This window comes from Arachis hypogaea, chromosome 12 (genome assembly GCF_003086295.3).
Source record: "Arachis hypogaea cultivar Tifrunner chromosome 12, arahy.Tifrunner.gnm2.J5K5, whole genome shotgun sequence".
NCBI classification, from domain to species: Eukaryota; Viridiplantae; Streptophyta; class Magnoliopsida; order Fabales; family Fabaceae; genus Arachis; species Arachis hypogaea.
Window position 1 is genome coordinate 103,535,966 of NC_092047.1, and position 17,006 is coordinate 103,552,971.

Sequence of the window (17,006 nt, forward strand, 5' to 3'; positions counted from 1 at the left end):
TTTTCCAATTGAAAATGTTCCTGAAGAGTATAGTTGGATGGTTCTTTAGATTTCTGGGATTGTTGATAATATCAATCACAACCTTTGAATCACATTCAAGAATTAACTTTTTTATTCCCATAGTCCAAGCCAGTTGTAATCCCTGATCTATTTTTCAGAGTTCTGCCTTAAAAGCAGTACAGTCTCCGATGTTGTAAGCAAATTTTCCAATTCATTTGCCACAATTATTTCTAAGAAGGCCACCACATCCTATCTTTTTTTGTTGTTCTGTTTGAGGTGCCATCTGTGTTGAGTGTTATCCATCTAGGAGGAAGGGAGTGCCATTTGATGTTCACTTCCTCTCTTCTTCCCCTCAAATTTCTGCTGTTGTTCCTTTCAAAAGCTTCTCTTATCTCCTTGACTTTCTTTGAGATTTTCAAGTGGCGTTAGGCAATTTTTTGTAATTTTTCTCATAAGTCTCCTTATTTCTCCAAGTCCAAATCTTCCAACAAGCAGTGAAGAAAAAATCTTGCCAGTTCTAGTTCGGATCCATGTGAAGAGGCTAATGAAGATTCATCTCCACCTAGTCCTCAAAATTGGCATTGAAAAAGCTTTGTATCTTGCTTGGGTGGATGAGTTGTCTCCATGTTGGTGCTCGTTTGGTGCAGTTTCTGACAACGTGAAGAATGTCCTCTTACTCGCCGGTGTAGAAAGGGCAATCCCCTGTGCCTCCAAACATTTTAGTCCTGCGCTAGTTGGTTAGCAGACTATTGTGCAATAATTTTCAATTAAGAACCCTAGCCTTCTGAGGGACTTTCTATCGCCATATCATCGTCCACTTTGAAGAGAAAGATTTTGACCACCCCACCGAAGCTTTGTAGGTCTCCCTGTGGAGAAGTCACCATCCTCTGTATGCCTCCAGCCAACTCTATCTACTCCATTCTCTTTCCTAGACGTGGGTTGCACCATAATTTTTTTGATAATATCTTCATTTACGTTATTTTTTAGCTTGATTGAATTTCATTCTCCTTTGTCATTAATCCACTCCCAAACGATGCTATCTAGGTCTGGGTTGTTGTTAATCGCATGGTGGATGAGGGAACCTGTTTCCTCCATCCAATTATCCAACTAAAATTTTGTATCCAGACTATCTCCCAGTATCATGGAGTTGTGTTCATTAAATTTTGGCCAGATCTTCATCAGTTCTTTCTACAGGTAAAAATCTGATCCTTTAGCAGACTCTCTCTTGTGAAAAAATTATTAAAATATTAAAGTTTTTATAATAATTTGAATCTAAACTTATTTTTGTAATATTCAGGCCAACTTATAATTCTCTAACAGGCAGAATGACCTATTTCCATCCCTATTGCCAGCACTATTAGAAGGTCATTGCTTGACAATTCAATCCCTACATTCTTCGATCTGCCCTCATACTACCCCTTGTCCTTTGGTTTAAGATCAATTCCTTCTTCCATTATTGGTTTACAGTTGTTATCTAGCATGCTTAGGCTTGAGAAAGCCTAACTCTTTTCGTGGCAACTAGAAAAGACCCAAAACCATTTTTTCTGTTCAATCCAAGGTTCTGAAAATCGAACCGGTTATCAAACCGTTCTGGCTACTGGTTCACTGATTTACAGGTTCAACCGTAGTTCAACTGAAATAACCGTTTTATAATAAATAATAAATAAAATAAAAATAAAAATAATGAAACATAACTATAATTTGTATACCAAAAAGAAGAATCGTTAATGCTGGCAAAGACCATATAGCTTTATGATGTTTCAGTGCCTGAATTTTGTCAATGCTTTGATCTCATTTTCAAATTCCTTCCAATTGAACTTATCATCCGCATCTGATTCCATGTGAAGTTTTTTCCACAGCACCAACCATACCTGAAGGCAACTCAGCCTTATAAATAGATCATTGCCCTCCAATGCTAATGAGATATTTGTCATCCAAATTATTAGCAGCTTTAATGATGGTTTCAAATGCCATTTTTCCATCATGACTCCATATGAAAAATTGTTCTTCTGGTTGTATCTTTGAAACACCAATCACACGAAGTGTTAGTGCTAATAATCCAAAGATAAGAAGCAGAACTAATAACATGACCAAAGTTAAGCTTGACCTACCATTAAAATTAGATGGAATTGTGCCAGAAAAATTGTTGCGAGAGAGATTCAACCACTGCAACTGCTTCAATTCTCCAAGCACTCTTGGTATTGTTCCATTCAACAAATTCCCACTAAGATCAAGAGAATAAAGAGCTCTGAATGACTTGAAGTCAAAGGGGATGCTTCCTTCTAGTTTGTTGTTGCTCAAGTTCAATTCCAACAAATTAGGTAACAGAACAACTTCAGCAAGGTTCAAATCAAGAATTATCAAAACCAAATCAATCAATTCATAGAACCAGAGCATATTAGAATCAATATCCAAGATCATTAACAATCCTAAATCACAGTAATGACTAATGATAACAAAAATTGAAGAAGCAAGATGAAAATTATAGATTAACTAACCAATTAAAAGTTTAAAACAACAATTACAGTTAAAAAAATAAAAAAAAAACTTCTAAAGAGAGCAGAGATTGTAGTATCGTTGTGAAAAATCCAACTCGACCAGGCTTAGTCAAGGGGGAAGATGAATGTACTTACCTGCTCAATCAATTAAGGAACGAACTAGATCCTTCAAGACAGAGCACAGAACGGGACAAGGAACACAACAGTGGGGCTGACACGGTGGAATAGAGGCGGCGTGACGGGACAGTGGTTGCACGATGGAGGAACGAGGCGAGACCAGTTGCAGCGACGACGGTGGCTTCGAAGTTCGAACAGCGGCGGAGACGACCGGCAAGCAAGGCGGTGGCTTCGACGGGGAGGAGCTCGAGTTGGAGACGAAGGAAGAGGAGGGTCGCGTGAGTGAGAAAGTGGCAGAGTGCTTCGTTTGGATTTTGGGAAAGAGGTTCACGTACACGTAGTTAGGGTTTCCCACAATGAACGAAACAGCGCCGTTTGGTGATGATTTTAGAAAATCGGCCGGATTTCGGTTCGATTCGACCAATTGATTCTTGGCCGGTTCACGATTTGACCGGTTTGACCGGCCGATTCGAACCGGTTTTCAGAACCTTGGTTCAATCGCTTACCAATATGATCGGCTTTTAAAAGATACAATAATGTATGTTTAAAGGGTGGAATTGGTAGAAACTAGAAAGAAAATAAATTTTCTTAATTAATGATCCAATGGTAACAAGTGAAAAAAAAATTGCTTCACGTGAACATGAATTAAAGTACAAAATTACATTTGCATTAAAAAAAAATAGTCAAACAAAAAATTGAAGTCATTCAAAAATTTAAATATATTTTTTATATTTTAAATGTTAAACCAAACACATCCCGAATTATCTAATATCCATTTTGTTTGCAGCTATTCTTCACTAAAGTATTGTTAGGGGAGCCAAGTGGCTGAGAAGAGTTAAAACTCAAGAGAGTTAAATTAATAAATTAAATTAAAGATCACAAAATTGACTGGAGAACATAATTTTACTCAATCTTACGACTAAACGTATATGAAATTTTTCAAATATATATGCTTCACGTAAAGGAAATTGGGTTGGACTACTATAGAACTAACGTTTTTCAACTAAGAAAATTTTCATACACAACTTATTTTGAAGCCAACAATTAAAGGGAGAAGTAAAGAGAAAGAGAGGGGGAAAAGGAAAAATGTTAACTGATTGTTGATAGAGAAAAATAAACATTCAAACAATGTAAAACTTTCAAATCACACTTGAAATTCCAACGCATATTTATCTTTTCCATTGATTTTTCCTTCAAATAAATCATGCAAGAATCCAACAAATCCTCTGTTTCATGATTTGTTAATTAAGAGATTGCATAATAACGGGGGTAGTAAAAAATTCAAGCAAGTCTTGGTCATTAATTTTAGAAACGAGAGGTTCATGCATCATCAAAATACAGGTTTTTTTATTTTGTCAGATGATAGTTTGGACAGCCACCAAGCTTTAAGTTTTACATTATAAATTTACACATATTACTTACTTACACACCTAAGATTTTTAAGAATTCTTATCCACAACTTGACATTATCAAAATTCGAACACAGACATATACTAATGTGTCATCTCAGCTACACTTCAGTTGTGATTTCTAACTTTAATATGATGTTCTTTTCTGGATAGGGGTGGTAACATGTACCCTATATATGTATATATTATATATTATATAAAAATATTTTTTAAGTGGATATTGAACTAAAGACCTTTCACTAAATGCAAAAGATCCTTAGTCATTAAAAGAAGATCATTAATTGATAATTTAATACGTTTTTTTTACATAAAAGTCAGTTCTATTTTAAATTATCATCAAGCTATATAATAATGTTGCATCTTATTTATAACCCGCATGTAGGATCAGGTACTCGCAGATTAAGAGCGAGTAGAGTTAAAGTTGAGATATTCTCAACCCACAAATAGGATAGAGTTGAGTTTATATAAAAATATCAACTCGGGGGTAGAGTTAGGGTCGGCTCTAAACCCTACCTTACCCTACTCATTGTCACCGCTACTTCTCGGAAAATAATGGCACGTGACAAGGTGTGAGCCCACATGCAGCCCATGTAAAATACGGGCTGAGCCCATGAATGAGTGAGGAATAAGAACTCTGGAGTATTAAAAGAAAAGAAAGAATTTAACCCAAAAAAAAAAAAGAAGAAAGACCAATAATGCCTTTAAGACCACAAATTGCAAATTGATTTTTTGATGTTGGCATATTCGGGAGACATGGAAGGTAATAATTAGATTGCAATCTACTAGCACATGAGAACAATGGCGAACAGAAAATCTTATAGTATCTCATCCAACCATAATGTAAACAGATTAAAAAGAAAAAAAAAAAGGAAAAAAGATACCAAATCATACATGTATCTGATCAATTTAATTAGCCTATGCATTTATAGCAAAGGAATCATAAACATTTGGCACACTATTTTTAATCAACTTATCTTAAAAGTAGTAAAAGAGAAAAAAAAAAACTATATAACAATTAAAATGACAAAAAAAAAAAAGAAAAAAGAAAAAGCCAGCTAGCACACATCAAATAAAAAAGTGGGGGAAGTATTTACCACTATCCCCCATATATGATACAAAAGTATTGAAAGGAAAATGTGATTGTAGCTGAACTCTAATAATATACTTAGTAGCAATGGTAGAGACGAGTGAGTCAGCTCGGTGTCTAGTGATGACGGTGAAGAGGCGGTGGTGCAACGGCCGCAGGATGCGGCGGAGGCAACGGGGGCTTGCATTGATAGCACTTGGCAAAGAGTCCAAATGTGTCAATTTGCCTAACAAAGTTGGTCATGCTGGCCCATCCTCCAAACCCAAACCCAACCACAAATATCCACACCACAATGAATGCGTTGAATACATACATTGCTGTCCAACTTGGCATGAAGAAAGGGGGCTTCTCTGCAGCATTCTGTAACAAAAAATTATTTTTTAGATTTACATCTTTTTTTTTTTTTGGTATGGGGTGTCCCTACAAACAATACTATTGCATTACTCGGAAAAATCCGAGAAAAGGGAAATGATCAATGATGCCAAATTGGGAGATTTGATAAGATTGTCAAACAGTATTATTGGGTTAAGACTCAGATCAACTCAGAAGGTCCCTACTAATAATAATGTACCATCACATGTGGGGTTTGGTTTTTTTTTTTTTTTAGGTCACGCTCCTAGATTGGGATTTTGCCTAAGGTGTGTTGTGTGAGAATTGGATTTGGATCTTCTAAATTTTGAATTTTACTTTAGATAATAAAGTATGGGATCAAAAGAAAACATGAGAAAAAAATATTCAATGATAAAAAATCACATTTTATTTTCTAAAATAAAAATTCAAAATTTAGAGAATCCAAATTCGTGTGAGCTATTATGCTAACTCGCACCCTAAGCTAGTTATTATTAAATAAAATTAGAGATTCAATTTAAGTAGGAAGTATAACATAATATTGCATATACCATATATATACTCACCAGTATTTTCATTTCAATAATAATAGAGAGACAATGATTAAAAAAAAAATTACATTTAATATTCATAATTTTATTCATGTGATATTATATATTTATTATATTTAATATTATTTAATTATTTCAATGATAGTTAATGAATAAGATCATTTTAAACTATTTTAAAATAAATTTTTACTATCCCCTAAATATTTTTTTTTCATTTAGCTAAGGTGGGAGAGAATAATAAATGTCTTTTTCAAAATATGTTATATCACCTACATTATGTTTAGTTTTCTATTTTGGAATCTCAAGCTTGTGGTCTAGTCTATACTCTATAGTCTAGGCAAAACTCTAGAAATTAAATTAAAGTAGTTTTCGGCCTATTAAAGTTTTTGACTTCTTTTGCAAAAGAAATTTTAATCAACCATAGAATCAGAAACATGAATGAATAAATAAATAAGGTGAGAAAATTGCGATCATAAGTCACACTCCACCAGCACCGTACAGATCTACGAATATGAATTATTGGGGGAAAGAGATCAGTCAACAACTAACAACAGCTAAGCAGATTCATATAATAGTACAACAACATAACTGTACCAAATAACTAAACGAAAATGACCCTCTACCACCCTAAAATTCTTCTTTCAATATTTATTTCCATATATCCAACTCTTAAATGCTCACACTCAAGAAATTCTGAGATATAATGTTATGGGCTACTTTATTAATTTCTCAGGTTTATCCCTAAAAAGTAAAAACATGCATCTAAAAAAAGTTGAAAAGTTTTAGACAACTAAACTCTTTTATCAGAACCTTATCTTAAGAAGAGTGATGTTTGATACTCTTATTGCGTACGAAGAGGTTTTGTTATAAAATTTTACTGATTTTTTCTAAATCTTTGAGAAGTGAAGATAGAGACCTAGCTATACCCTAAATTTCACAAAAGAAATTAAATTAATCAATCATTAAATTCCATATATATTCCCCCCATTCTACAGTATATATCACTATATTAACTCTATCTTAGTATCAAAAAATAAAAAATCATCATGACCAAACTAAATTAGTCAAGTAAAACTTATCATTGAAAATAAGCAAAAATCAAACATTACGATTCTCTTTTTGATAATTATTGATATCAAAAAATGATAATAACAAATAAAATAAAGACCAAAGAAAAAGAAAAAGAAAAAGTTTTCACATTAATAAAACTTCACATGAAAATATTTAAAATTGTCTTAATGTGAAATATAAGATTAAATATTAATGCATGTAAGATAATCGATTCAATCTAAAATATCTTATTCAGTTAAATCAATTACATGATATCATTCGGTTAAATTAATTACATGATATGTTTTAATAATTGAATTTGTATTTTTACTCGAAGACAATTCTAAACATTTTCATTATGAGTGTTCGCATTTTATAATAAAAAAGGTGAAAATTCGCACATTTTAGCATGAAGTTGATAACTAAAAATCGTTAAATGATAATTTACATATCAAATCATTTAATAATTTGCATCAATTAAATTCATACGAAGACAACTGTAAGAGTAGAGAAAATTATCTATTTTGATGGAGGGCACAAAATAAAACCGAGACTCGTGAAGGCAATTTTGAAAGGTTGGGCAAGATTACATATTTCTGACAATGAACCCACAAATTAAAACACATACAATATGGTAGATAGATTGGGAGTGATGGTGGTAGGGTCAATGAAAAATTTACCTGTCTGGCGGAGGCTTTTCTGTAAGTAAGCATATGAGCTAAGGAGGGTATGATGTAGACAGTGAAGCTAACAAGCAGTGCCCCAACAGCTGAGTTTATGGGCCCAAAAAATGGGAAGATTATTGCCAAGAACCATATTGGTATAACCACTGGCAGCCTCGCTAGTGCCCTTAGACATATGCTCCTTGTGTCGTGCATTCCGATCACCTTCTCCCATACGAAATACAGCGGCGTGCACGCGAATCCGAACGTTATGAACTGTGTATCAAAATTAAATTCAATCATTTATATTTATTCAACAAAATTCTTCCTACTAATAACATCTATCCAATAACGATGCATGTGTTTCTATTTAATATTGACTACAATAATGTTAAGTCTTAAGACTTTCTCTTACCAAAAACAATCAGTAAGCATTTTTGAGAGATGGTTATGACATGGCATAATTTTTTTTTACTAAAAACTAAAAGGAAAAATTTTATACTAAAAGATTATGGGATTTGCATTTTTATCTAAAAGTTAAGGACGGCATTATTCATTTGTTAGGAAGAGTGAAAGACATGATTATTCAACAAATCCTACCATTCCTATAATTGGTTTTGTAAGAAACTGATCAAAGAGGAAGTACCAGCAATTTAATTTAGTAGTGTTGGATATTTGGACCAAAAGAAAAAAAAAATCAGTAGGATAATCTTTCATCAAATATATATATTAAAATTAGTGACTAAAATTATTAAAATATTAATATTTCTGATTTTTATTATAAAAAAAATATATAAAAATAATGACTAAAACTAATAAAATATCGATTTCTGAAACCCTGGACAATTTTTCTGTAGCATAAACAAGTACAGGCTGAGTAACGAGTTCCATATTGTGTGGATAGCTAAAAAACATATATAACGGATCTATACGGAAAAAGTAATGTGTTCATGTCAGATTTTTCACGCCGTCTTTGCATTGTAATCGAGAAGATGAAAGGTTTGACTTGATGCACAAAACACATTCACATTATCATAATCTTATTGATTTCAAGTATATATATATATATAGCTTAGGTGTCTCATGTATATGCATATACTAAAATATTTATTTATGCTTTCCAAGCGCATCAGCACTTTAAACTAAATGATTATAAATTAAAAAATAATTTTGCTACGTTATTAATACTATTTTTGTCAATTTTTGCCAACTTTTGTTTATGTCTATGTTTAATAAAAGTATCTTTATAAATATGTCTAATAAAAATGTCTTTTTTATAGTTATGTTTAATAGAAGTGTCTTTATAGATGTATTTTCTAGATGTGTCTTCTTATACATGTGTTTAAAATATAATAATTAATTATTGTTGATAATAAATTAACAGATAGTATATTAGTATCCTATACTTTTTTATTAAAAAATTATTGCAAGGGCAGTTAGTAATTCAGTGTACTTATTTTAGTTGAAAAAAATGAGTTTAATTTTAATGTACTAAAAAATATAAAATATTTTTTATAATTATATTTATTATTTTAGATAATTATTTATGTTATTAATATTAAAAATAGTTATTTTTGTTAGTATAATATCATGTAATTAAATGCATGTATACATTGATAATGCATAGAAATTAAATTAAAAGTAGTGCTTGTTGCTAGTCTGGTATCATTTTTGAATGAACACGATTTTTTTTATAAACTTCGTTGAACATTTTGACTGTAAACATAATTTAAGTAAAAATATAATTTAAAATGTAAATCCAAAACAAAAATATACTTCTGTAGAAAAAAATAGAGTTTGCAATATGTACGTAAACAAGTAGAAAATAGTCAAACTATTCGAATATACACGAAATACTAATTAAGTAATGTGCCAGGGGAATGTAGACATAAATAAGATGTGTTAAACTTAATAAGAATAAGAGAGTTGAAAAAAAAATTATAACATAAAATACACTAATTTCACGTAATCTTTTATGAGTTTATCTTAAACATATATGAACATAAACCCAGCTCAAAAGTTAGCGTTAATTAGTTGTCACATATTCATGTACTCATTAGTGTTTTTCATTTGTGAATTTCTCTAAACTAAACAATACCGCACCCAAAATGAGAAGATGTGACTTTTTGACTTCTTTTTAAGCAAAGAAAAGTGGAATGAATAAGAAAAGAAAAGTAAAGTGAACACTAATAATGAGTGGAAAAGGTTTCTCTAAACTGAAAAAATGAAAAAAGTAAAAAACAAAAACTGAAAATTTAATTACTATTATAATCTTATAATATTTTATATTAATAATTAGATTTTTTTATTTAACCAATCTCCTTATTTTAAAATAAATGAATACATAAATAATTAATTATAAGTAATATGCATACCTGGTGGATGAGCATAAGGATAACGGCGGCGTCACGGAAACGGTTTTTGGGGAGCAAAGAGAAAGCATTAGAATGGTTAAGAAGCTGATCACCAAACGCCCAATAAACGGCGGCAGCAGAAGGAAGCGTTAGTGTGAAAACGTAGAGAGTGGCCAACAAGTATATATACTTGAACTTTTGAGGCTTCCACATGGCATGCATAATCTCTCTGCAGCAGTGTTGTTTTTCTCACAATTATTACCAACATTAATAATCACATTAACTAAAAAAAATAAAAAAAAACATAAAATTTAAAAAAAAATTATTATTTTGATTAATAATTAATTAAAAATAACTTATATCTATATTTATAAAAATTTTATGCATAAAAATATATAATTATATCTATATATATTTATCAAAATTTACATATATAAATTAATACAATTTATATATATATTTTTTAAATTTTTTACATATAAATTAATAGAATTATTTATTAAAAATAGTTTAATATTTATATTAATTAAATAATAACAAAAACTACTAAAAATTATTAATCTCCAAAAAATTTTCTTTCTAAAATTGTGCGTCTTGGAGTTTTGAGAATTTTTGTTTTCGTTTGACCAAAATAACATGTTCATGAGATCAGGCTAGAAGCCTAAGACTAGGTACTAGGTAGGTTCGGTTTGGTACAAAAGCATATTTATTGGCAGGGTAAATTGTAAATTTTGGATTGAGAAATGCGTTTGTTTTATTTACGGGAAAATATTAAAATTAAAATTTTAATTACTTTAAATTTAAGAAAACTATTTTCAAAAAACTAGCTTAATTTTATTGAAAAGTTATTTTGTAGGTAAAAAAATCCCACGTTTTTATATTTAAAGTTGAAATATATTCCAAGACTTAGCTATCAACAGTCAGAGAAGTAGTTAGTAGTTACACAAGCATATCTATAAGATCCAAGAAATAAAGTTCCACAAATATTAAATAATATTTTGGTCATTTAAAATGTACTTTTTATCCCTTCAAATAACATGATATTGAAGTTATTCTTTCAAATAAAATTTATCAAGGTTAGTAACTTACAACTTATCCAAATTAAATACCATTTATAAAAGATTTAAGAAAAAGGTAAAAAATATTCTCAAAAGTCATAATAATAGCAAAAAAAAAAAAAAAAAAAAAACACGTCCAGAAAATAATTTCTCATTAATCTCAGTATAAATTAAATAATTGACCATTCTGCTTAATTTTGATGTGGCATAAAAAATGAGATATAGTAATAATTTTCAAGTAAATCCATTTATTCAAATAGGTTATACAAAATATATTTAAATTATTCTAATGAAACAATATATTGTTAAATATCTATATAAGATTAAAAATTTTGCTTTTCTTTAAATCCAAAAAAAATTATTTATTTATTTACATGAATTTTGGCTTTGAAGATGGCCGGCAAAAAGCTGCAAAGAGAAGCCATGTTGAAAAAAATGGAAGAAATATGAAAGAAGATAGATGGATAGATAGATAGAGATATATGAATGATGATGAAGAAGAAATGAACATAGTTATTATGTTCTTACACAGTAACAGCATGTCCACCAAACGTGTATAGTATGTTAGTGGCTCCGGTGAAGTAAAGCACTAGCTTTGCTGGACCTGAGTGCGTCACATTTTCTGCCTGTGTTTTGTTTTTATGAAACACCATCATTATTCCCAGTAACATGAAACAACATCATATCATATCATATCATCACAAAATGTTAATTTTGTCATCAAAGAAAATAATTCTTGCTATCTAATAGCATTACAGCAAAAATCATTTTTGGCAGTAAAATTTTAGCCAAAATAACATAATAGTGATTATATGTTTTATTTAACTTATATTTTTGCGATAATTATATATTTGTCATTATTACTATATGTTATAATGATAATTATATATTTTTTTTACCATTAAAATAATTTTTATAAGTAACTGTATAATTACCATTAAAATATTTTAGCGACAAAACATAAGACAGTTAATGTCTAATTGTCAGTAAATATATATTAGCAGTTATTTTTATTGTCTCTAAAAATAAAAATAAATGACCGTTAAAATTTTTTTTGGGTAGTGTAGAATATGAGAATTTTATCCCATAAGTCGTTACCATTGACTTTAATCACTACTATTTCAATAACCATACCAATAAAAAAATTATAAAAATTTTATCTATTTCCATATATATCTTTTAATAATGAATTTTTACCTGGCCATGAATGAGTGCTGCTATGGCTAAGTACCAAGCTGTGTAAGTAGTCATTCCAAGACCCAGAAATGACCATATACGATAATTGTGGAACGAAGGTATGAACACGGTGGTTGCACAACAAGCTCCAAATATGTAAGTCCAAGTTCGTTTGTCCAATTTGTCATTTATGTAGTATATGTTACTGTTTCAATTTGCATCAATTAGAACCAACTAACCATATCGAATTAAAAAAAAAAAAAAAAAAAACCATGTGTATGATTTGTATTCTTATTTTCAATATTTTCTGTTTTTAGAATGCTGTAAAAAAAAAAAGAATAAACAATAAAATTTTGTTTTTTATTTTTATTTCTTTTTTTTATAAAACTCTACAAATAAAAATACTAAAAATAAAAAAAATATAAACCAAATGCAGCCTAATTTGAGGGTTAATAATTTCAAGTATGAAAAATGTAAACTAAGTAGATAGCTATAAAATATTTGTTGAATAATTTTGTCGAATTTGTAATATACATCGAGATAGATTATATTAGAAACTATAATTTATTGTGTAAGGAAAAAAAAAAAAGAAAAAAAAAGAAAAAGAAAAGGCTCACCTTGCACATGCTATAAGCTGTATCACAGATCCAAAGAGGAGGAAAGTACAATTGAAGGCTAAACCCGCTGCTTTCCAATATGGACCCAATAACCCATCAAGCACTTCAAACCACTGAAATTCCATGACAATATATAGTGGAAACCATTTCAGCATTTTTTTTTAATCCTTCATTTAATCAAAAATTAGAAACTAATTAATAGTGCTGGTAATTAATTAAGTACCTGAATGACATGGTTCTTGAAGCTAACATTTTCCTTTTCTTTTCTGGTTCTATACTCAACATAGAGTACACTAATTAGATATGCAGTCCAACTTCCAACTATGCCATAAAATATTTGAAACAAAATCCCAGAGAGCATTCCCAATTGAGAGAAAGAATATGGCAGAGTCAATAGCACTTGAGCCACCTATAATAAAAAATAATTTTAATAATATTAAAAAAAATTAACTTTACTATATTATTGAAAAATCTTTTAAATATTTTAAAAATATAAATATTCCAGTTATTTTAGCAATTGTTCTCAACTATGTAACACTAGTATTCCTAGTATATTTTATACTATTAACATAAAGATATTTTTTTTCCACCTCCACAGCTTAAATTACTTAAATGATTATGGAAAATATTTTAAGCATTTTTTTTTGGAATATAACTCTTAAAAAGTAACTTTGATAAGCTAAAGTGGACTTTGAACAAAAAGCGATTGATTTCACATAATTTGAGTTGGAATCTTTTTTTTTTTATATATAGTTTATAAAAATTTATTTACTTGATTTGAAGCACAGCTGAACCATGCATCCCAAACAGAACCACCATGCCAAAGGAAGCTCTTAACACTGAACATAGAGTGATCTTGTTCTCTCTCTTCTCCTTCCCTTGTTGTTCCACCATTGACACCACCACCACCACCACCACCTCCACCTTCATGTTCTGTTTCGTTGAAGCTGTTGGTGGTGGCTACTATTGCTTCCTCTGCTTGTTTCTGAGACAACATTGTCCTTTCTTATCCACAAAGAAAAAGGAATAGAAAGAAAAAGAGTGTTGTGTCCAAAATTCCTTCTTGGTGGATCTGAAAATACACACATAAAAGGACAGAAAATAAGACAAAAAAAATTGATGATATAATATATATTCCAATAAAAACGCAGCCCCAGAAAATGAAAGACCCCAGATCCAGATATCTGGAAGGAAAAAAATTCTTTTGAAGAATTCCCATAAAAGAACAAATAAAAAAGATTAAAACTTTAAGTTCTTCCCCACACAAATCCAAAAGAAAGAGATGTGGGGAATAGAGAAGGAAACAGGAAAAAAAAAAAAAAAGAAGAATATTTTAAAAAAATAAAAAATAAGAAAAAGTAGCATAGTTATTTAGTTAGTAGTACTCTTTAGTCTTTACAAATGTTTTGAACAATAACATAACACAATCCACAAACCTTAGCTTGATATGTCTCTTTCTTCAAAAGCTTGAAGAAGAAGAAAGGAAACTCAGATACTAATAATGTTGTACACTTTCTCTTTGTACCAGTGTTAGAAACATAATAAAATGAAAAATAAATTATTTTTTTTTTTGGTTGAGAATTGAAGATTATAGTACACTGCAAAGTGGTGATGGAGGGTAATATTGATGATGAGGACTAAGGACTAAGAATTTTGTTTCCCTCATTCATAGAGGGAAAGAAAGAAAGAAGCTTTAAATGCAAGGGAAACCAAAATCAAAATCTTGAAAGCTTTGATGAGAATCTGACACTTACCCTTGTACGTTGTGATGAAAAAAATCTTAGGTAACAATAAATGCCGCCACCAATTGGCACAGAAAATTGGCAGAGCAAAGAGACTGCTATGGAGGCCGCAAAAGCAGGGAAGGAAGAAAGAAAGAAAGAAAGAAAATTAAAAAAAAAAAATGAGCTGAGAAATTTTCTGAAATGTTGCAAACTTTGGTGTTAAAAAGTTCGGAGAAACTGAACTATTAAAGACCCTTTTCGTTACTATTCAACTAGATATACATATATATAATTCAAAATAAAAAAAAAGAAAAAATATTGGGTGGAGGTGTTTTTGTTTTGTTATTATAATAATAAATATAAATACATTTATTTATTATAGCTAAAAAGCAAAGTATAGGAAGTGAGAGAAAGAGAGTGAAGCAAGCAAAGCGAGTACTGTGTAATAATTCTTGTGTTTGCTTTTTCTGGCTCCCCCTATTTATTTATTTATTTTTTTACTTTCTTAATTAAAGAACTCTCTGAATGGAGAAAGGAACAGTACAGAAGAGAGAGTGATGAAAACTGCAATTCACTGTTTGTTCCTAAATTCTGATTCGATTCTTTCTTCTGGTGGCGATGATGATGAAGACAGAATTTTTGGAGATCAAAGGGAGTAAGGGACATATATGATATCTGGATTTTGTTCTGATATAAGATTTTAACAACTTCAAATTAAAGTTCTTATGTATTTCTATTATTATTACAACAGGCTAAAAATCTAAACGGCTAAAGATCTAAGATTAATATTAGAGTAATATACTAAACAAGTTTTTAAAAAAATTTTAACCGAATAATTTAATTTGGAACAAATTTTAATCATTACATTAGTTTTTAATCTTTTATTTTATTAGACATATTAATTTTTGTGTCATATCTTAATAAAAAATTAGACAAATCAATCTTTGTTGTTATTTACCAAAACATATAAAAGTTTCCAAAAGTTTTTAAAATTCTCATGTCATCCGTCTTTCTATGTAGATGAACAATCTGATTACTACAAAAAATTATCAGCATAACGACTGATTTAATAATCGATTTTCAACCAAGGCTATCAAACTCATACCAAACAATATTGGTCACTAAATTGGTCGCCGGGATATTTAGTCACTGAATGGCGACCAATATTTCGGTCGCTAACTAGCAACCAACCATTTTCTTAACTTATTTTTTATGTCGGTTCTTAACTCGGTCGCTAAATTATAAAATATTAACCGATTTAGCGACTAACTGCTTTAAAATCAGCATTTTATAGTTGGTCACTAAATTCGTCACTATCTTAACACTTAGTAACCGATTTAGCAACTACCTACTTAGCGACCAATAGTGACCAGCTATTTTTTAACCTATTTCTATGTTGGTTTCTAATTTGGTCGCTAAGTTAAAAAATAGCGACCAATTTTATTTTAGTCCTAGAAAAAAGTTATCATTCCTTGAATCGGGAGCTATTAGCGACCTTAGTCGCTAAAATCAGTCGCTGAATGAAATTTAGCAACCGATTTAGCCACCAATTTTATTTTGATCCTAAAAAATCTATATTAGTCACCAAAGCAGTCGCTATTAACAACCCATTTTATTTGTCGCTAAAATCAGTTGCTATCATAATAATTTCTTGTAGTGGATGTGGGAGATTTGTCTTGTGAAATAAAAATTTATGGATTAACTTGGTGATTAAAATTTATTGAAAACTAAAGTATCTAATTAAAAAAATTTTAGAAATTATATCAACAATGTCAGTAATCAAATTTGGATTTAATTTTCATGTCTTTTTAATATTTTAAATTATCTATTATTTTTATTCACAAAAATTTAAAATATTAAAAAATAATTTTATAAAAAAATAAAATTAGTATATATCTACCAAAGGATAAATAAATTTTTATTTTATTATATAAATTAAGAGTGTTAGTTGAAAAATTATTTCTATAAATAAAAATAACTTTTTTATTCAAAGATTATCTTATATGAATATAAACTTTTTTTCATTTATAAATAAATTTGACAAGATTATGAATTTTTATAAATATAAATGATAAATCTATTCGTTAAAAATATATAGTTATATATACTTGTAACTTTTTTTATTAAGGTTTTTTTTTTTTATAATTTTAGGATATAATATCAAAATTTATACAAGCAAAAAACCTAAATTTTGATCCAAATACAGAAACCGCTTACATTAAGCATATAATTATTTATATGTCAAAAGTTACTTTTTGTTTAATTAATGAATATTTTTTATTCAATTATAATATAAAATTCATAAGATTACTGGAAAATAAATACTTAATATCCCACTTGAGCACCCTGTTTTAG

The 17,006-nt window shown here is 29.5% G+C and overlaps 1 protein-coding gene and 1 long non-coding RNA gene across 3 annotated transcripts; one reads left to right on the plus strand and one right to left on the minus strand.

Annotated features, from left to right (window-relative positions):
* On the plus strand, window positions 1–1,585 carry LOC140177357 (uncharacterized). The gene is made up of 2 exons (XR_011869197.1): window positions 1–1,194; window positions 1,298–1,585. It is a non-coding gene; the product is annotated as an uncharacterized lncRNA (long non-coding RNA).
* A 3,327-nt stretch (window positions 1,586–4,912) lies between these two features.
* LOC112727974 (auxin transporter-like protein 2) lies at window positions 4,913–15,107 on the minus strand. Of its 2 annotated transcripts, none has more exons than XM_025777932.2 (9): window positions 14,682–15,107; window positions 13,700–13,999; window positions 13,151–13,336; window positions 12,928–13,040; window positions 12,332–12,515; window positions 11,663–11,760; window positions 10,098–10,305; window positions 7,741–7,998; window positions 4,913–5,471 (listed from the first exon to the last, which is right to left on the minus strand). In XM_025777932.2, the coding sequence occupies exons 2-9, from the start codon at window positions 13,922–13,924 to the stop codon at window positions 5,229–5,231; spliced, it is 1,515 nt and encodes a 504-aa protein (XP_025633717.1). In that variant the 5' UTR covers window positions 13,925–13,999; window positions 14,682–15,107; the 3' UTR covers window positions 4,913–5,228. The 2 variants fall into 2 exon arrangements, with proteins under 2 accessions (XP_025633717.1, XP_025633719.1); XM_025777934.3 differs by having other exon boundaries at window positions 14,364–15,107.
* Between the last annotated feature and the right edge of the window lie 1,899 nt (window positions 15,108–17,006).